This window comes from Callospermophilus lateralis, chromosome 6 (assembly GCF_048772815.1).
Source record: "Callospermophilus lateralis isolate mCalLat2 chromosome 6, mCalLat2.hap1, whole genome shotgun sequence".
NCBI classification, from domain to species: Eukaryota; Metazoa; Chordata; class Mammalia; order Rodentia; family Sciuridae; genus Callospermophilus; species Callospermophilus lateralis.
Genome location: NC_135310.1, coordinates 30,311,372 through 30,333,631, shown reverse-complemented (window position 1 = coordinate 30,333,631; position 22,260 = coordinate 30,311,372). Strand labels below are relative to the sequence as shown.

General features: G+C 37.4%; 1 protein-coding gene across 3 annotated transcripts in view; it reads right to left on the bottom strand.

Annotated features, from left to right (window-relative positions):
- Window positions 1–22,260, bottom strand: part of Map3k5 (mitogen-activated protein kinase kinase kinase 5) — a 201,750-nt gene that overhangs the window by 129,702 nt on the left and 49,788 nt on the right. For all 3 annotated transcript variants that reach the window (XM_076858216.2, XM_076858214.2, XM_076858215.2), the window contains one exon: window positions 11,642–11,781. In XM_076858216.2, coding sequence (XP_076714331.1) covers window positions 11,642–11,781 — 140 coding nt within the window. The remainder of the gene's footprint in view (window positions 1–11,641; window positions 11,782–22,260) is intronic.

Sequence of the window (22,260 nt, the reverse complement as noted above, 5' to 3'; positions counted from 1 at the left end):
TTTCACAAACTTGGTCAAAGGAGTCTCTCTCCAAAGCAGCAGACCACACCTTTGAAGTTACTGCTTTTTAGATAGTAAGAGCCTCCTCTCTTCCCTCTCAGTACTGGGGAATGCTCTTCCATGCATCTTCTACTACAGAGCATCCTCTGTGCCGAGTTTAAGAAACCTGCTCTCTCTGAAGGTGGCTGTGACCATGTTCAGTGACACCTATCTTTCCAAGAGCAGTGAGACTAGGCCTTTAATTCTGCCATCATGAACCCTTACACCGACCTCTGATAGCACTTCCTAGGCCAGGCTACACATTTTTGTTCATATGGTTCTTCCACACTACCTCATGAGCTCCTTGCATGCTAGGACCATGTGTTTTATTTACACTTATATCCGCACCGATTGCCTAGTAGATACCATGACAGAGAGTAGCTACTCATAAAGGCATGAATGGAATAATGAATTATCAAGTACACACTCAAATTACACTATGAATTAGGGTAGACATGAAAGTTCTGGTCCTACTCCCAGCTCAGCCAGCCATGCGTCATTTTACTTCTAACATTAACATGCCGAGAAAGTTAAACTGGGTGACTATTCATCACTTCCAACTCTGTATTCATTTGCTTTTGGCTCAAGGTAAAGAGTCATGTTTTCCTTGAGCTACTGGAAGGAGAGTCACCCTCATGCTCCCCTGCTCGTCCCTCTTTTGGTGCATCAGGCGCAGAAATGGAAGTAGCAAGGAGGAAAGCGGTGGCGAGGACTGAGTGAGCCAGAGGATCTATGGAAAACCACCAGAGCCACTGCTGGCCTACAGCCATCCTGCTGTCTGCCTGAGGAACTGCTTGTTGGAGTAACAACCCTCTTCCTTTCTCTTTTGCTTTCCTTTCAGATCATGCAAACACTATCACATTATACAATATTAAAATCGTTCCTATAGCACTCTACCTGGATTCCTGCTAACTTAGGTTTTCTGGAACCTAAATGGACACAAACCATTCTGGTTCATGACACCTTAAGTGCATTTTAACTCAGTCCAAATAAATGGCAAACAAGATCTCAGAAGGTATCTTAATAGAACTGAGGTGGAACGGGGAATGCTGAATGTGTACTAAAGCCACTGCAGCAGGGAGACGGAGGGAATGAAATAAAGTTGTGATGTAACTTCCAGATTTCACATCAGACCAAGAAAACCTTTCATCTATAATGCCTGTAAGTAAAAAGATAAAAATTAACCTAAACTCCAGTTCCTTGCCAATGAAAAGTTCTCAAGGTACGTGCCCACTATGACACTATACTTTTTTCTGCAGTCATAGGGGCCTTTTGGTCAGTACATGGCTGTACCGGAAGCATCCAAATTTTATTTTTCAATTTTCTAGAACCCTTTGATAACCAAAGAAACAAGGAAAAAGAGAAGAGATGACTTCTGATAGTTGTTAGGAACAATTCTTTTTCAGTACTAGGATTGAACCCAGAGGTGCTCTACCACTGAGCTACATCCCTACCCTTTTTTATTTTTATTTATTTATTTATTTATTTATTTTGAGACAGGGTCTCACTAAGTTGCTTAGGGCCTCACTAAGTTGCTGAGGCTGGCCTCGAACTTGCTATCCTCCTGCTTTATCCTTCTGAGTGGCTGGGATTACAGTCATATACCATTGTTCACGGTTGGGACAATACAACTTTGAAGAGGTCATTTAAGAGGTAAATCAAGGGAGTGTCTCCAATATTGCAGTTTTTGTGCCAAAATATGACAAACTGTAGCAGGGAAGAAGTGAAAGGAGATAGTGTGAGGCTGCCAAGGTAGATTGGGGTAGGAGAAGCAGGCCTGGCAACCCAAGACCTCAGCTTCCTGGCAGGACAGAAAGGAGCTGGCTGGAATGCTTGCTCAGGGAAATAACACAGCCCAGCTAGTGACCTTCCAGGTCTTCTCTTCTGCTCTTTTTTTCTATCCCGGTGGAATTAGGCAAGATTTCCATTAAGGTTGGAAAAAAGAGAGATATTTTCTATACTCCCCAGCTCTACCCTCTCAACTAATTTCAATGCTTCAAAACTAACCATGGGATCCTGTGAACATCCCTGGCCTCTCTGGGGTGAGGTATCCTGTTCCCCTTTCTGACCACTGCTGAAATGAAGCCGAGTACGCTAAGGAAGAGCAATCCAACACGCTGAACACAAGCCATGGTACAGAGTCAATCCTGAAAGATAGCTAAGTGTTGTGCTAACCTGGTATGTTTGCAGAAAAGCTCAATGAAAAACAAACAAAAAGTAATCTACCAAAAACATCCTTTCACAGGACATATGAAATCTGTACAGAGACTTAGAGGGAATGATATTCATTCAAACAGATTTTCTTCTCCTTTTGACAAAATGGTAATAAGAGGCTAGAAATGGTGGGAGGGTGGGGTGGGAGTAGGAGGTTAAAGATAATTAGGAAGAAAAGAGTGAGCATGATTTTATTCAGAGTACAATATGGAAAGTCAAAAGAATATGGGGCTCATCTCTACTCTGACACTTATCAGCTGTGTGTGTCCCTAACAAGTCACTGTATCTCCCCATATTTAATTCTCATCTGTAAAGAAAATACTTTTTATCTGTTCAATACAGTGAGTATCTCACTTGTCTGTCTCACTGGGATGTATATGAAAACCAAATGAAATAAGTTTAAGCAATAATTTGAAGTACTTTTTTTTTTTTTGTACCAGGGATTAAACCCAGGAGTGCTTAACCACTGAGCCACATCCCCAGCCTTTTTTATATTTTATTTAGAGACAGGGTCTCACTAAGTTGCTTAGGGCCTTGCTAAGTTGCTGAGGCTGGCTTTGAACTTTTGATTCTTCTGCCTTAGCCTCCCAAGCTTCTGAGGTTACAGGCCCCCCTGCCAACTTAAGTACTTTAAAGCTATACATAATATAAGGTATTAATTCTACCTAAACAAAGTACTTCTACTTAATTCCTGCACAACCAGATCTAGAGAACTGTACACTTGTGTTGCTCATGACCTGGGGTAAGAACACATCTTCTTAAACATGAGCAACTGTCAATGAAAACAACCTGTGCTAAAAAAAAAATCAGGTTAAATTAAACAAAGCTGGCAAGTCATCCCCAAAGACATTCTTGACTCTCTTTTTCTCCTTCCCTATTAATTTTGTTTCATATCTAAATAAATCTCTCTTGGTGGGAGAACTCTACTGTAAGTAGACATATTTCTTTGAACTGGGTGCTGATGGGTGACATTTTATACATACAGCATTTAACACAGCTTCTTAATACAAACTTCCCTTTACACTGTGTTGCTATTGTTATAATTAACATCTTTGTCACCAGCTGACAACACCTAATTGAACTGTTCTATTCAAGTACATGTTGTTTCTTCTTTCTTAAACTGCATTGTAAAAAAGTTACAGGTATGGGGCTGGGGATATAGCTCAGCTTGGTATATGATAGAGTGTTTGCCTCCCATGAACAAGGCCTGGGTTGAATCCCCAGCAACACACACACACACACACACACACACACACACACACACAGAGTTACAGGTAGGTATAATTTTATACATAGTAAATGCCATTTGTCATAAGGTTTAATGATAATTTCAAGGATGTGTTCTAAAAGGACCCAAAGAGGATGATGGGTTTGCCACAAAGATCAACTACCACAGAATTATCTATAATGAACAAAAAGGAGAAGAATTCAGCAAGACTTTGGCCCACTTCTGGTGTGTACAGAGGGGCTCCTGCCTGTTCTTCAAGGTATTCAGACTCACAGGCTACAGCTAGGGTCAACCCAGTGATTCGATGACATCTTTCATTCCCTATACCGTACAGATTTTCCTCTCCTTTTGACAAAAGGGTAATAAGAAGCTAGAAATCATGGGAGGGTGGGTAGGAGAAGGAGATTAAAGAGAATTAGGAAGGAAAGAGCATGATTTTATTCAGTCTACAGATAATGCCTTAGGGAGAGAATACTGCTAATAGACATTAAACAAAACTAGGCTCTTGCATCTCAAGCCCATCCTCAGGGATTCTCCAACAGGGAAGTCAACACCTGCTAAATAAATCATTCATCTAGTTTGTCAATTCAAGATCCCAGGAGAAGAATCTCCATAAAGCCACACTTTATGTATTTTTAACCTGCTCCTGCCCCAGATTTCCTCTTTCTTTCCCCATTAGAGATGGACTGATTACAGTTCAGATGAAAGTTTGACCATTTCTGAAATATGTAAAATAAAGGAACAAGCCTGTTTCCTCTCTCAACAACAACAAAAGCTTCCTATGGAATAACAAGAAATGCATGGGATGCAGTGTTGAACCTGGGAGAGGACAGGGTGCCAATTGCTGATTCTAAATCAACACCTAGGAATAAACTAAGCAAGAGTCTCGGGATGTCTGGAGGCAGCCCAGTTAAAACAGGCAAAGCCAATGATTCTGTTCACAAATTGTTAAACTACTTTACAGAAGCATATTTTCAAATGACTTTTTTTTTTTTTTAAATATTAACCAACTGTGTACTTTGTACCACTGACTAACTCGGTACAATCTGAGGTGCTGAAAATAATCCTGCAAAATTCCATTGTTGAAATCAGAGTCATAAACCTTGAAAATTAATGTCATGCACTACTTACACTAAAACTTGAATTTAATTCAAATCTTAGTTATTTACCTTAGCAAGGCAGGTAAAACTTTAGGAAAAGAAAGCAGTGGTGTAAGATCAAAAAGAGAGAAATACATTTTTATGGGTTTAAGGACACTCTGGAATCTGAGTAGATGTGCTAAGTATAGGGAAGAATTCAATTTAAATTTGAAGCATTTGTAACAAAAACTACCTTGATTTTCCTCACTGATTTACTTCAAACTAGTATCAATATCAAAATTTATATCACGGACTCATCATTTTTTTCCAAACAACAACCATTTGCTTCAAGTGGATGAGTACCAGAAGAACTGTCCCATTCCACATATACAAAGATGGGGTCCTCTGTATCTACAGATAATAGATCTTGGGTCTATATACCATGGAACTGCTTTGAAGGAGCAACTATGGCAGTTCTCAGGGCTCATCCATGTTGTAGCACATGTCAGCTTCCTTATCACAGCTGAGTAGTATACCATGTAGGTATACACCCATTTTGTTCATCTATTCATCTGTCATGGACACCTGAGTTGCTTCCACTTTCTTACTATTGTAAATAATGTCACTAATGAACATGGGCATATAAATATCTCTTTCAGATCCTGCTTGGAATTCTCTTGGGAATGTAGATCAAGAAGTGGAAATGCTGGATCATATGTTAAATCTCCTTTTAATGTTTTGAGAAACTGCAATATTGTTTTAAAAAATGACTGATTTTTCAAAGTTGGTAAATTAGTGATGGTGTTACAAATTCTGGTTTGTGCCTGTAAGATTTCTAGTGTCATTTCCTAGGGGGATGCTAGTCAGATCCCAATCTAGAAAATAACACATGCATTAAGGCAGAACCAGAGTACGTGGCACTATGTATGTATGGAATATATCCAGTGAGATAATAAAGAAGTAAGCAGTTTTAGAAAAGAGTTTATTGAGGAAAATCCCATCTGTAAAGTAACTTTTCAGGCAGTGGCTTAAGAGAAAAATACAACCAAATTTCTTGAGTAAGGAATAATCTAACATAATCATTACATTTCAACACAGAAAGCTGAGTCACCACTAGCTGATGTGCATATCAATCTCCAAAGAATCATTTCTTATGCATAAAATGGGAACAAAAATGATTTAAGTGCAGAAAAAAGATTCAAATACATCTTAGGCTTTCTTACCACTGTCAGAATATTAAGAAAAAGAAACTGAAATTCTTTGGGGATTCAAATGCCCAAAATGCATGTAAAGTTTTCTTGATGGATATAGAAAACTGAAGAATATAGCAACATTTTTTAAAGGCTAATTATGAAATATTTTCAGTATATAAAAAGTATAAAAATTAGCAAACAACTATATGTCTACCACCTAGATTTAGAAATATTATATTATAGCCAGACACAGTGGTGCCTGGCTATAAGGACAACACTTAGGAGGCTGAGGCAAGAGGAACACAAGTTCAAGACCAGCCTGGGTAACTTAGAGAAACTGTCTCAAAATAAAATAGAAAGGGCCGGGGATGTGGCTCAGTGATAGAGGCTTATCTAGCATGTGCAAGGCTTGGGTTTAAAACCAGTATTGAAAGAAAAAAGGAAAAAAAGAAAAAAGACATATTACATATAGTTAAAGACTCTTATCTTCCAACTCTATTCCACTCCTATCCCCCAAAGGGGTAAATACTCTGATTGGATAATTTCCATACATACTTCTATCTCTTTATAACACAAATGTGTATAATACCATTGTCTTGCCTGCTTGCAATCACATTCTGAAAACTGGTATGATACTGTACATGGGTGATTTCTTTTTCCCCTTAACATTATTATTTTTTAAAAAGTTTATTTTTTTTTTGCTTTTTTTAGTTGCTCTTTTTACATAAACATGACAGTAGAGTATATTTTGACATATTAAACATATGTGGAATTTATTCTAATTAGGATCCCATTCTTGTGGTTGTACATGATGTGGAGTTTCACTGGTCATGCATTCATGTATGAACATAGGAAAGTTATGTCCAATTCTTTCCATGATCTTTCTTATTCCTATCCCCTTCCCTTCTCAACATTCCTTTGTCTAATCCACTGAACTTCTTTTTCCACCTCTGCCACACACACTTGTTGTATGTTAGCATCCTCATATTGGACAGAATATTTGACCTTTGTTTTTTAGGATTGGCTTAAAAAACTTATCATGATAGTCTCCAAATCCTTCCCTTTACCAGCAAAAGTCATTCCTTTTTATAACTGAGTAATATTCCATTGTATATAAATACCACATTTTCTTTATCCATTCATCTGTTGAAGGGCACCTAGGTTGGTTCCATAGCTTAGCTATTGTAAATTAAATTGAACTGCTATAAACATTGATGTGGGTGAGTCACTGTATGTTGATTTTAAATTCAAAATCATATTTTTTGGAGATACAATGACTTTGATATATAAAGCTCTAGTTGATTTCTCTTAAGTATTCTACAATATTCCATTAAATATTATACCAAAAGTTTTTTAATTTGTTTTATTTTTGTGATACTAGAAATGGAACATAGGGACCCTCTACCACAAAGCTAGAACCCCAGCCCCTTTTATATTTTGAAACATGGTTTTGCTACATTGCTAAGGCTTGCATCAAACTTGCAATCCTCCTGCCTTGGCCTGCTGAGTAGCTGGGATTACAGGTATGTGCCGCTGTGCCAGACTTGTCCCAAATTATTCATTCATTCTCCTAATGGATATTTTCCATCTCCTTTAGGGGAGGGGTTATTAAAATGTTGCATAAACATTCTTTGTTTTATCTCCTTACACCTGAGACAATTTTTTTTTTTTAACAGTACACATCTAGGTTAAAAATTGCTTAGACTTGATGACAGGTTTTCTTGACAGTATTAGATATTGCCAAACTGTTCTTCAAAAGTTAGTAGTAAGCAGAGCACACTGATGCATATCTGTAATCCTAACGGTTGAGGAGGCTGAGGCAGGAGAATCACAAGTTCAAGGCCAGTGTGAGTAACTTAGTGAGACCCTATCTCAAAAAATGAAAAGGACTGGGGATGTGGCTCAGTGATAGAGCACCTCTGGGTTCAATCCCCAGTACCAAACAAACAAACAAAAAAACTAAAACAAAGTGGTGATTCACTCTTTCCCCAGTAGTGTGTCTGTTTCCCACTCAGCCTTGTCACTTGTTTATAAGAGCTTCTACCTGCTGACTATCTGGGGATGTGTAGTGTACTTCATTGCTTGGTCTTGCTTGTTTTATAAACAGCAATGTTTAAAGGGAGTCAGGGTTAATCCAGAATCAAGAGAAGTAGCTAAAGAAAGGGTTGATCACAAGAATTAGAGCTGTGAACTCTTATTATAAAGGAATTTCTGGTAATAGAAAAAGGGCTGTTGAGACTCAGAAAATGATACCTTAAAGTTTGGCTCTTTGACACACTGAGCACTTTGAACAAAAAAAGCAGTATCAGAACCAAAATCTCTGTGACTTTCTCCAACTCTTGTCTCTGATCCTCTTTCCCTCCCTAACTGCAGGAAGGCTTTCTCTGATGCTCTCTTATCCACCTAAACACCAGCTCCTCCAGAAGATGAACTAGTAGAAGAAAAACCAGAGCTGACGTCACCTTCAGGGCACAGGTACACTTTGTTCCAGGCTCTTTGGGCCCATCCGTTTTCCCTGGAAATCATTTACTCTAAATCTAAAATTGCCTACACCCTCCACTTCCCTCTCTCCTAGCAAAATGAAGTTCACACTTCAACCTTCTTTGTGCTTTTTAGACTTGATGATAGGTTCCCTTGAACTTGTGATTCAACCTTTTTTGAGTTTTTATACTCTTTGTGACTCGTATGTACTTGCATATTAATGAATTTGTATGAATTTTCACCTGTTCGTGTGTCTGTTGTCACTTTTTTCAGCAGACCCAATTATGGAACCTTCAGAGGATGGAGGGGAAGTTCCTTCAGCCCCTTTGTAGTACATTAAAACAAATTCCTCACTGTTCACAGCAGCCACTCACTCCCCCAAGTGCTTTTTGACCTTAGATGTATCTCACGCATCTGCTCCACAGTTCATTGACCAGTAGAGTCCAGACCCACTCTCCCATTTAGTAAGAGATGCCAAGTGGAAGTCTGATCATTTTTAAATGCATGGAATAAATCAGAAAAGAGTTGTTACTAGTCTTTCTTGTTTTTGAGCAAATGTTAAATCCTGGCATAGTCTCTCTCAATAAACATTAATAGGCACACTAAGAAGTTCTCATGATTTAATTAAAGAAAACTACAATATGTGTTATAATATTAAGGAAAAAACAATTTATTTCCCTCTCTCAAAGTGCAATCATGATTTTTTTTCTTGGGACAAAAATAAGTTATGGGCTGGGGTTGTTGGCTCATCAATAGAACACTTGCCTCACACATGTGAGCCACTGGATTTGATCCTCAGCACCTCAGCATAAATAAATGAAATAAAAGTATTATGTCCATCTACAATTAAAATAGATATATTTAAAAAAATTAAAATACTTCATTCTTAATACAATTGAAGGACTTATAGCTTAAGCAACAGCTAGAAATTTTATTGCACATATATATGATTAGATTCTTAATATCCTTTCAAGTGACAATTCAGGCAAGGATTTCAAGCATTTTTATAGTTCCTATAAATTATTCTCCAAGTAGCTTATACTTTTAAACACAAAAGATTTTTTTCTATGATTTCTTCCTGAGAATTTGCTGCTAAAGAGAATCTGCTGTCTTCAACAAAAAGCTGATGAAAATAAAATTGGCACAGCTGTACTTTCTTTGAAGTCCAAAGAATCAACCTAAGTGAAGCAAGATACACGACAAGAATAGCATTCTAATTCTGCCTCTGCCTCTGTAAAAAGAGATGCTTCATTTTGTCATATCTGCCTCACTTTGCAGATATTATTTCAAAAGTCTCTTGCTCTTATTTCACTAGTTTTCCTTTCTGTTTGTAAATGCTAGGGATAGCAGAGTTATACCTAGAGCCAAATGCAACAGAAATAAATAAAAACAAACACATACAGACATATCCCAACTTTCTGCAGTAGAACAAGACTTTCTGAGACCCAAAGAAAATTGCTAGACTTGTAGAAAATATATTTTTTTCTACTCCAGACATCAGAGGCTATCTGGCTAGAAACGATCTAAATAAGAAAATGGCAAACACTTAAGTTAATGGAAGGGTTAAGAGAAAAGACATACTCTGCATGGGACAACTGAGGAGGCATAGTTGATGCATTTTTCTAAATGAACAACACTTGGCAGGCATGACTGATATAGTTTTAACTATAAATACAGTCCTCCTTTGTTATCCACAGGGGCTGGTCCCAGGACACCCAGGATACCAAAATCTGTAGATGATCAAGTCACTTACATAAATGGCATAGAATCTGCATATAACCTACAACCACCCTCTTGTACACTTTCAATCAACTCCAGCTTACTTATCAAAGCTAATACAATGTAAGTGCTAAGCAAATAATTGTTACCCTGCATTGTTTATGGAATATAAGACAAAGGGGAAAGTCTGTACACTTTCAGTACAGATGTAATTTAAACAAATATATTTTCTATCCATGATTGGTTTAAAAGTGCAGAACCCATGGATACAGAGGGAAAACTGCAAGGGATAATAAAACTTGGTGGTTAAGGAGAACAAGCTAGGGAGCCAGGTTGACCTGGTACCAGATCTTCCTTACTAATAACCAGGTAAAAAGATAAATGTAGACTGAGTAGGACCAAATCTCTCAATTCCAGTACGCCAGAAACAAATATGCCTCTCAATCCCCAGCATAATGTCGAGCATGCAACAAATGTATTTGCTCAGTGAAACTCTTCAGGATTTTCAGAGAAAGCCACCCATGCTCTAGATACTCTGATAAAAACAAAATGCTACTTTAAAATATATTTCTAGGGCTGGGGGTGTAGCTCAGTAGATGGCTTGTTTAGTACATGTGAGGCACTGGGTTCAATCCTCAGCACCATATAAAAATAAATAAATAAGGATATTATGTACCCACACACACACACACACACACACACACACACACATTTCTACAAGGATTTGGCATTGGAGATCTTCATATAACAATTGCTAAGCCACTGACTTTGAAAGTATGTTCTCAACTCCAGGGCTTCACATCCCAAGGTTGGCTCTTATTTGGGAACCAAAAGACAGAGATGAGAAAAGACCACATGAAGCTAGCTGGATATTTCACAAAGGAAATGGATGACATCAGGCTCAGCATGAGTTTCACTGAACTGTGAGACACTTTTCAAAGAATCACCCAGTGTAAAATCCTGTGGCCTTGTAAAAGCATGTTCAGCAACTTTGCTGGAGGGAGGAAATAACTTTATATCAGGTATGTTCCTATTAATGCAGAAAATGACATTGGGATAGGTTGAATTTTGTAGATAAGACACAGTAAGTTTTTACTTCCCAATCCTTTAGGGTGGTAGAAATGGTTTCTATAGGGCAAGTGTCTATTAATGGAGAGAATGCCAACGGGGAAGGTTGAGTTTGGTACACAAAATAGACAGTTTTACTTCCCTCCTCCCATCTTAATTGAAATGACACCCAGCAAACAAGGGTGACAATATTGTGAGCATTTCTACTCAGAGCACTTTCAGGTAGGAAGAGTATTTTAGTTAGAGCCAGATGGGCACAATGAAGTCAACAAAGGTCAGGCATAAAGCCTGATATATCTTATATGACCTCCTTTTCTTTCTCCAAGGTGTGTAGCAGTGATTTCCCATCAACAGTCTCCTGGATGTAACCCCACCTGGTACTCGGAACTGAACATGATGTTTATCTTTCTTGGACATCATCAAATATCTACATTGATTTCTAGATAAACTTCACAATGAATTCTAGATAAATTTGACAATTAGCCTGTAGTAGCTATTTATCATACTGGCAAAAGCATCTTTTCACAAACATAAGTTACTGAAAAATGTTTTGGATAAGAGAGAATTCTCCCTGAATACTGGGGCTGAAAGGAAATATACCCAGTAACTAAGAGGAGTACCTTCAGGGACTGCAGAGAGTCTGAGTTAGTATCACAGTAGAGGATGATGTTGTTGGCCATGCTGAAGCTTTCTCGAACCCCAAGGTGGTAAAACAAGGACGGCTGCCGGAAGGCATCACTCATCTCCACCACAGCAATATCTGCAGACAGAAAACAAAGTCCCCAAAAGATGTCACCTGAATCATGCCCAATAAGCACATTTGGGTTTCAATAACTCAGTACTCAGAAAAGGAAATGAGGAAATGCTAGGGATTTTCCCTCTTCATTTACCACTGAATTTTGAATTTGTGGTTCTACCAGGAATGGCTTTATAAAGTTCAACAAACTGGCATTTTTTAAAACAAGAAAGAAATCATGTAATTATTGCAAACTAAGGAGAGCCTGCAATGATGGGAAGCAAAAGTTAACGTTCTCTGTTAAATTTCAACATTAAAACAAGGTAACTATGGTTACAAATTTAAAAAAACTATAAAAAGCAGATTCATAGAATATATGGCAGTAACAAATGCAAAATGAGTTTTAAAAAAAATGGTGACTTTATTGGTTAATCCAGAACTAGGGTTTAGAATTAACTAGTTTATATCCAATAAATATTTGGTAAGTAAAATGAAGAAATAAAAAAGTGAAGGTATAGAAAATTATAACTAAGAAGAGAAATAAAACCATAGATACTAATTTTTCCAAAAGTCAAACATGACCAAAATTAACCTAATAGAAACCTTATCCCACATTTTGACAATAACATCATAAAAATGAAATCCAGATTACTCTCAAACTCTTTATGGATATAAACAAAAATATGAAGAAAAACTAACAAATGTACCAAGTGTTACACTGTAAGAAGCTGAGGTTTTGAGTTTAAAATTTATTTGGGGAATGCAAGGATGGCTCAATTTTTAAGAGTCATGAACATCTCCACAGATTCTTATTGATTAAAGTGCAAAATCCATTTTTCTCCATAAAAAAAGTCACAAAATTGGCTGCAGCAGGAAAAGAGCATTTGCCTAATTTGCAAGAAGAACAAAATACGTTTCACAAGTGCCTACTTTGTACTTTGTATTTCTATGTACTTATATGCAGGAAAATAAAATCAGGAAATCTCAGTCAATACAGGAAGATTTTTAGGAAGTCAAGGTTTAAGTCTAGAAAATAAAATATAAAATCATCATTACTTGCAAATGTTATGTTGTCAGCCAAAACCAAGCCAAAACAAAACAAAAAATACAATGCAGCTGAATAACTATTAGAAATAATAATACTATTTAGTAAAGTGTTAAGATAAAAAATTATTTTGAAAACTAATAACTTCTTTTACAACCACAATAAGAATTTAGAAAATATAATCATAAAACAGAACCCATTCATAATTACAATTAAAATGTTAACATAGCAAGTTTGTTAAAGATATGTGCAATATTTGATAGACGAAAGGTTAGTATCTTTATAAATTATCTCTTACTGGTCAATTTAAAGCAAACAAGCAATAATAAAAACTTTGCAACAGACTATAGACATAAGCAGGCAAATTCACTAAAGTTTAAAATGGTCAATAAGCACATGAAAAAATGTTCTCCATCTCTCTTCTAATAAATGCACATTAAACTAACCATAAAGTGACAATTTCTTTCTAAAAGGAGCCAATGAAAATAGCCTAAAATAACCAATGAAAATTCAGAGAAATGGTACTCAAGTGTTGTCTAAACTTTTTGGAGACTTACATCCTTAAAATTATGTATACTCTCCAACCCAATAATTCCATTTCTTAGAATTTATCCTGAGAAAGTTCTTAGAGATATGGGCAGATTTACCTGTTTGTCCACTGAAATATCATCTTTATAATAAAATAAAGGAAAAAGTCAATATATCCATCAACAGGAAATGACTATGTGTATATGTATATTTGTGTATTTACTTTTGTGTATATATAGTAATTACATACACACATGTAAGTACACACACACACACACACACACACACACACACACAATGGTAATTCCAAATAATGGCATACCATTTAACCACCAAAAACTCTAAGGTAGAAGAATACTTAGAAATAGGGGAGAAATTGAAGCTATTAAGTAAACAAAATTAAAATATAGTATGTATGTTATAATTTATAGCATACATTATAATTTGTACATTTTATGTAAATATTCATATAAATTTAAAAATCTGAAAACATGTATAGTAAAAAATAATCCATGATTATTCATAATTCACAAATTATTTTTTCTTCATTTTTCTTATTATTTCTTATAATTTCTAGTATGAACATTGATTTCTTTTATAAATTAAAACCCACCAAAATATAAAAGGAATTTTCAAGACCTGTGTAACTGAATGTAACATAAAAAAGAACATACTTTTTAAAATTAGTTATGAAATTTATTCTAAAAATATAAAGAAAATCATATTAAATTATATGAACTTGGTTATAAAATTTTTAAGAGATTATTTTTTATTTTTATTGGTACATTATAATTATATTTAAGAGTGGGATTCATTATGTCATATTTGTAACTATATGTAACATAATTTGATCAATCTCTTTCCCTAGTAACTTCCCTTTTCCTTCCTCCCTCCCTCCCTGATCCACTTACTCTACTGATCTCCATTCTATTTTCGTTACTTTAAATAGTTCCATAATAATATGAAACTATTTAAAGTAATGATAATAGAATATATTCATATATATATGAGCAGGATTCAATGTGGTATATCCATACATAGCATAATTTGGTAGATTTCTTTGCCCAGTATTTCCCCACTTCCTCCCCTCTTCCCTCCCTTTCCTCTATTGCTATTGGTCTTCTTTCTAAAAAACAGTGCACTCTTTAAGAAGTTATTAAATACAGAATCTGACTTATCTAATGACTATGAAGTTAGAATTCACATTCACTCAAGGAGGAATAAATCTGATGCAATGGAGGTAAAAGACATAGAGGATTTACTCATGTTATGAAAAGGGAAGAAGGTCAAAGGAGCTTCAAAACTTGTTGTTTTCCCCAAAAGCTAAAAATGACTTGAAGACTCTTTAATATAAATAAAGACTTTTCTTTTGGGGTCCTTAACATTTCTACATTAAAAAAAAAAAATCAACCTATAAAACAAATGAGTCACCGCATCCCACCCACACTGCCATCTGCCTCCTGCCCCCACGCTGCTTCCGCCTCCCCCAGGTGCCAGCACTCAACAGTCAATCACCCAGCTTTAAAACCCAGAGACAACGTAGAGTGCAGCAAAAAGAAACCATAAACAGTAGCTAAAGAAAAATAAGAGAGATGCAAAGAAACACATCAGCTAAATTAAGGTAATAAGGAGAAGGGGGTATTTTTCTAAAGAATTGACTCGGGATTTGATGCTAAAATAAAAATTTAAAACCCTGCCAGAAGGCTTTCATATTAAAGAGAAGAACTAGACATTTAAAATAAATGGTACCAGCAAAATAAGGTATAATCATTAGTTCTGAACATCGAAGCAGAGATGCTACATAGAACATTAAAAAGTACTTATTGACCCAATTTTAAAATATGATAATATAGTAAGGTACCTCAGAAAAAGGTTGATTTTTTTTGTATTTCAAAGCAGATGAGTGATTTGTTCAAAGACATTTTTATTCTTTTCTAAATTTATTTAATTGTCTTAGAGAAAAATGCATTCTTTCTCTGGTATATAGCTTAATGGGTTTTGAAAAATGCATTCCCGCTACCACAGGCATGACAAAGAACAGCTCCTTCATTCCAAAAATTTCTCTCATGCTTTCCTTTTGCAATTAATGCTCCAATCCAGCCTCAACCCCTGGCAAGTACTGTTCTGTTTACTGTCTTTATAGTTTTGCTTTCTCCAGAACACCACAGAAATGGAATCATACATAGGCTTTTGGATTTGGTTTCTTTCACCTAACAAAATACATTTGAGATTCATCTGTCGATGAATTCGTCCATCCATGGGTTGAAGGGCACATTGGGTTAACTCGAGGCTGGCAAATTTTTTACAGTTACTACTCATATACAAACTTACGCTTTTCATTTGTCTTCGGTAAATATCTATGAGTAGGATTACTGAGTCATATGGTAAATATATGCTTAACTTAATAAGAAAATGCCAAACTCTTTCCTAAAGTAACTATACCATCTTGCATTCCCACCAGCAATGTACAATAGGTTTCTGTTGCCCACCATCCTTGTTGGCCCTTGATATTGTCAGTTTTTGTTTTAAGCCAGCCTAATAGGTGTGAAGTGGTATCTCGTGGTGGATTTATTTTTACTAATGAAGTTGAATAATTTTGGGGGAGGGAGTACCAGGGATTGAACTCAGAGATACTCAACCATGGAGTCACAACCCCAGCCCTATTCTGTATTTTATTTAGAGACAGCGTCTCACTCAGTTAATTAGCATCTCACTTTTGCTGAGGCTGGCTTTGAACTGGCAATCCTCCTGCCTCAGCCTCCTGAGCCACAGGGATTACAGGTGTGCACCACTGCACGCAGCTCAAAGTTGAATAATTCTTATGTGCATATTTTCTGTTTATCAGTGCTCAATGATTTTGACCTTTAATTGTTAAACTTTTTTCTTATTGTTAAGGTTCACATGAACTTTGTATTTTCTGATTGTTATTCCTCTGTAAGATTATGTCATTTGCAAATACTTTCTCCTCATTTGTGACTTGTTTTATTCTTTTCTTAACTGTCTCTAAAAGTACAAAAACTTTAAGTTCGTTTCTCAATTTGCTCCTTTATAGATTGTACTTTAGGAGTAGCACACACAAGAGTTCTCTCCTTTGTTTTATTCTAAAAGTTTTATAACATTACATTTTACATTTAAGTCTATGATCCATTGAGTTGGTTTTGGTATATGGTGTGATTATCCACAGGATTGCCACAAAAGCTCAATTGGACGTTGATTAAGTGCATTTGCTCATGAAATGCATAGCAGAAGTGTGCTTTGGCCTCCTGCTGTTTCTACCTCTTATTTGTATCCTGAGCTTGTGAACTGAATTCAGTCTCCTATAGGTGTAGGATGAGGCCTGGTGAAAAACTAAGAGTGAACTCCAGGGCCCCAATATCTCCTTCAAAGGCAAGGCCCCAACCTAAGTATGGGTCAAGGTTCATATTTGTTGTAAAGACTCCTTTCTTCATTGAAATACTTCTGTATCTTTGTCAAATGTTAATTGTGTGTGTGTGTGGGGGGGTGCATCTACTGCTGGATTCTCAGTTCTATTCCATTGATTGATGTGTCTGCCTTTTGCAAACAAAACACTGTCACATTCCTCGCAATTAAATCACTCAGGGTCACTCCAGGGGAACTGGGCTGCGCGAAATAACCACACAAGGGACAGAGATACCTTTTTCTCTGGGGGTCCTCTGATGGCTCCTCTGACCTTAAGGGTCCATAGAAAGACAGAGTGATTGCATGCTGACCCCTTTTATTGAGGTAAAGGCATTCGAATGAAGCAAGGGATCAGGTTTCAAGAGGTTGAGTCTAGCTTCATAATGTCCATGATGTCCGCTGTCATCAGGTTGACTGAAGGACACACCCAAAGGCAGAGTAAGAGAAGTCGACACACAAAGGGCATTTCCATGGAACATTCTATCCCAAACAGGGTAAAGGGGTAATATCGCAAAGGAACAGGTGAGCATAGGTCGATCCATGGGGCTGCAGGAAGTCATGCCTACATCTGAAGACACATTCTTCTACTTCAAGGATCGGGGCAGCATCTAGGGCCACTATGAAAGTGACCAGATCACTACGAAAGTGACCAACAGAGCCTCTACCAATCACAGGAAGGAAAATGCTAGTCATTCAGTGCGACGGCCTCCCACACAACACTGTTTTGATAGCTGGAGCGTTATGAAAGGTACCAACATCAAGTAGGTCAATCTGCCAACTCTATCCTGTTTTCAAGATATATTCGACTATTTCAGTTGTTGTGTTAGCTTTCTATCCCTCTAACAAAACACCTGAGATAAAGCTTTGCTTTATGTTTTTCTCATGGTTTCAGTCCATGGTTACTCGGCTCCGCTGCCTTTAGGCCTTTGCAAGGCAGTGTATCATGGAGGGCTGTATGTGACATTGCTATTGCCCAGATGGCACCAGGAAGCAGAGCGAGAGGGAGGAGATGCCAGGGTCCCAATATCTCCTTCAAAGGCATGGCCCCAACCTAACTCCCTCACTTCCTCACCCTGGGCCCCACCTCCTAAAGGATGCACCATCTTCCAATAACACCACAGGCTGGCAACCAAGCCTTCAATGCATGGGACTCTGGCAAGGGAAGGGGGATCCAAGATCAGAATGACAGCACGTGTTCCATTTGCTTTTAGAATCAGTCGGTAATTGTTAACTATCACTTAAAAACTACAGGGGAAAAAAATCCTACTGGGATTTTGATTGGGTTGTGTTAAATTTATAGATCAGTTTGGGACGAACTAACTGCAATACTGAGTCTTTCACTCCATAAATATGGCATAGGGCATATTAATTTATTTAGGTCTGATTTATTCAGTACCAGATCCTACACATAGTTTGCTAAATTTATGTCTAAGTGTTTCATTTTGGGGGAAGGGGCTATTGTAGATGGCACTCTCTGTAAAACTGTTATTATTTTAAAATTATGTTAAATTCTTATGTTAAAATTATTATGAACAATAATCCCAATTGTTCAATGCTATTATATAAAAATACAATTGATTTTTTAAATATTGACTTTTTCTGGTATATTCTTGGGGATTTTCTACATGGACAGTCATCATCTACAACAAAAAGAGGTTTTATTCCCCCTCTTTCCAATGTCTGCATTTTATGGTTTCTGTTTGCTTTTGCTTTGTTATACTAGCTAAGTAAGACTTCCAGTAACAGCACTATTTTTTAGTTTTTACATTTAGTTGTAGATGAACACAGTGCCTTTTTGATTTATTTATTTTTATATGGTGCTAAGGATCGAACCCAGTGCCTCACACGTTTAGACAAGCACTATACCACTGAGCTACAACCCCAGCCCGCAGTAACAGTACTTTTTAAACAGTAGTATTTCATTACCAACTAAAGAAAATATTAGCTTAAAAAATAGACACTGAAACAGAGAAAGTATCTGCCAAAGATCAGCTAGAAAGTGGAGACACCAGGATTCAAACCTGGCTCTGGAGTTTTTCACCAGGCCTCATCCTACACCTATAGGAGACTGAAGTTCACAAGCTCAGAATACAAACAAGAGGTAGAAACAGAGCTGGAGGCCAAAGCACACTTCTGTCATGCATTTCACGAGCAAATGCACTTAATCAACGTCCAATTGAGCTTTTGTGGCAATCCTGTGAATAAAACTGCTACACTTAATAATCTAAGACTAAGCCAGTCATGTAAAGTAAAGAGAAAGACATTAAACTCACCAACATTTTTACTTAAAGCGCACTTTGCTTGCTTGTCCCAACTGGGTTAACATTAAATGGAGCATAAAATTAGGTTTACCAGAGTTTTATTAAAGCATAACAAAGTTTCAGGCAATAACATAAAACAGTTGAGCCCAATTGCATTTTGGTCATTGAACAGCAGGGTTCCTGGTCTGAGGTTTTCCTAATTGAATTTTTCCTTCATAATACGGTATCCATGAGTTTAAAATCTCACCAGTTGCTGCTGCTTGTGAACAGCAGAGTGAAGGAAGACATTCATCTTTTGTTACTTCTTATTAATTCAATGCCAATTTAATTTAACAAATATCCTGAACACCTGTGGCACACAAGGCTTTGTTATCCATTGTGAAAGTTAAAAGGAAAACTTTAGAAGATGAGGTTTTTGCCTTCTCTTGCAGGTCAGGGTCAGGCACTGGCAGGTAGGGATACAGGGCACTGTGGAAGAACAAGCAGAGGATGCTCAGAGGCCAGCAAGGTCAAGGCTGTCGGATGGATAAAGAACACCTATGTGGGTGGGGCAATAGCTGGCTGTGAAGTTAGAGAGTGGAAAACCACAAAGAGCCAACGAAAAACAGCAGCCCCCATCCACGAAAGACACTGCAGAACTGTAGAAGAAGCCAAGGAAAGGATGGTGCCTGGGCTTGGTCAGAGAGAAAAACAGAAAACCACAGCAGGAAACTAATGCAATACTTTCCAATGATTGTCCCCTAAAGAGAAGATAATCCCCAAATTCTCATTCCTTCTTTGATTCTTGAAGGAAATAAAACCTGCGTTCCACTGGTTTTTGTACTTTGTGAATGACTAAATGCAATTTACAACTTAACTACTATAGGAAAATTACTGAAATGTTACTCATGACCAAAGAGTAGTCTCCCAGAAGAGTGTTCTGAAGACACAGTCCATTTTCTAAAGTCTGGCAAGTACTAAAGTCTGCAATTGGGAAACTGCAGAACCCCTGTTGCACAACTAGGGTTGTTGAAATTTTCAGGAAGAATAATCTATTATCATCGTCTTAAATTGGTCATAGTTTGGCAATTCCTGCTAGAAATTACTACTCAAGCTTCCTTTAGTTTAGCTTCTTGGGTGATCTTTGGTGAACCCCACCATGTATAACAATGCATTTTTCTGTCAACAGTATATTTCATCTGACAATTTCCTCATCACAAAACTCTAATAAACGTATGCACAATGATTCAAACATGAATAATTCTTATATTGCTAAATTAAAGGTATATATAATCTCCCCAACCCAGTCCTGATTTGCTTAGTTGATAACATTCTTGGACAGAAGTGGTTTGTCACTGTTGTTTTTTTACCTGAAAAGAGAGAGCCCTGGCAGGGAGGTGATCAGAGGGACCTTTTGCACTTCCTGAGGTTGGTCTTAAAAAGGATTGAGTGCCCCTGCACCTACAAAAGGAGAAGGAAGAAAGGAAAGGCCAGAAGTTGGGAGGACAGAAAAGACAAAAGAGAGAGAAGAAAAGGGAGAAGGAAAGGAACAGAGACAGAAGGAGGGAGCGAAACTGAGAAGGGTGTTAGAATTCAAGTCCCCAGGCCCGGGCACTAGCTGCAGAAGCTCAGCTCATAAAACTCCAGCTTCAGACAAAAAGAAGGCACACATCTGTGGGTGGTGCCCAGCCCAGATTAGCAGGGCCTTGAACCACAGCTCAGGAGGAGGTGCAGTTTCAGAAAAGCACAGCACAAAGGGGTAAACCCGGAAAGGAAACCATCCCCTCTCCAGAAGAGTGCAGAACATGCAAATGACAGACAACCTGTTTTTGGACTTCCAGGATTTGAATCCTAATTAAGTTTCTGGATAGATGAACTTGAACAATACCTTAAACTCTCTGAGCTTTGATTTCTTCAACTATAAATTGGTAATAACAATAATAAATTGATCAATAAAACTGTTGTAAGGATTACATGTATACTAGGCACAGCAAACTCTCAAGGAATATAATCATACTGAATGATTATAAGAAACACTCCTAGGAGGCCTTTTGAGCAATTTATCATCAAAATGTTAATGAATACAATGTTAATATATAACTCAATACCTCCTGATGAAGATTTGTGTAATTTCTCATAGAAATGATGCTGAAGTCAAACGTACAGAAGCATAAATAGAAAGCCAATATAAAGAATCCGACATGACTCCTAGAATCAATGGATGGATCCAGCCATGTCGAGGAGCTTAAAAAGAATGTGACAGGATCACAGCTCTGCTTTGAGAAGACAATCCTAGAATCTGTGGTCAGATGATACATTAAGCAGACTGCAGACTGTGAGATCATTTAGGAGTCATCCAAGAGAAAGTGTGCCCCTAAAATAACATAAAGAAAACATGGGGGGAAGTCATAGACTTCAGGAATTGGATGAATGCAGGCCAAGAAAGAATGAAAGATGATCCCACTCTAAACCTGGACGATAAAGATGATGATTTCCATGGACACAGTAAGAAACACAAAAGAAGGAACAATTAGGGGTAGGGTGGGAAACTGAGTTTGAACTGGGACACACTAAAATACTGAGCGCACGTGTGTGTGTGTGTGTGTGTGTGTGTGTGTGTGAATACACAATTGATAGCTGTCATTTTGAATCTCAGCAAAAAGATCAGAGTCAGACGAAAAGATTAAAGAGTCACAGTGATGGGTGATAATTGAAGCAGTGGGTGTAAATGAGACTATTAAATTAGAGCACAGAAAAAAATGAAAAGGCTTCTAGGACTCAGGAATTCCCCTCCCCCTCATACGCCCAATAGAAACACACAGTATGTTCACCAAAAGGCTTTTCATGAGTGTTCATAGTAGCACTACTTGTAACCATCGACAGTAGGGGGAAAAAAAAAAAGGTGGTGGTGGGGGGTGTTCTATAAAGACAATGAACACTATACAGCACCTACATGTGACAACATGGATAATCTCACAAACATGTTGCTGACAAAAAGACTCCAGACACCAAGAGTAGGGACAGTATGTTTCGACATTGTTTAAAGTTACAAGAGGAGATACTATGAGCAGGGGAGACAAGCTCAAAGGGGGCTCACAGGGGCTTTGGGTGGGGTAGCAAGGTTGTGTTTCTTGAACTAGGTTCTGGTTACTTAGGCATATTCACTTTGTAAAAATTAACTCATCTCTGGTCAATGGCCAGAATGTTAAGAATTTCCTGTGGCCACTGTAACAAATTACCCAAAACTTGATGTTTTAATTAAAACAACAG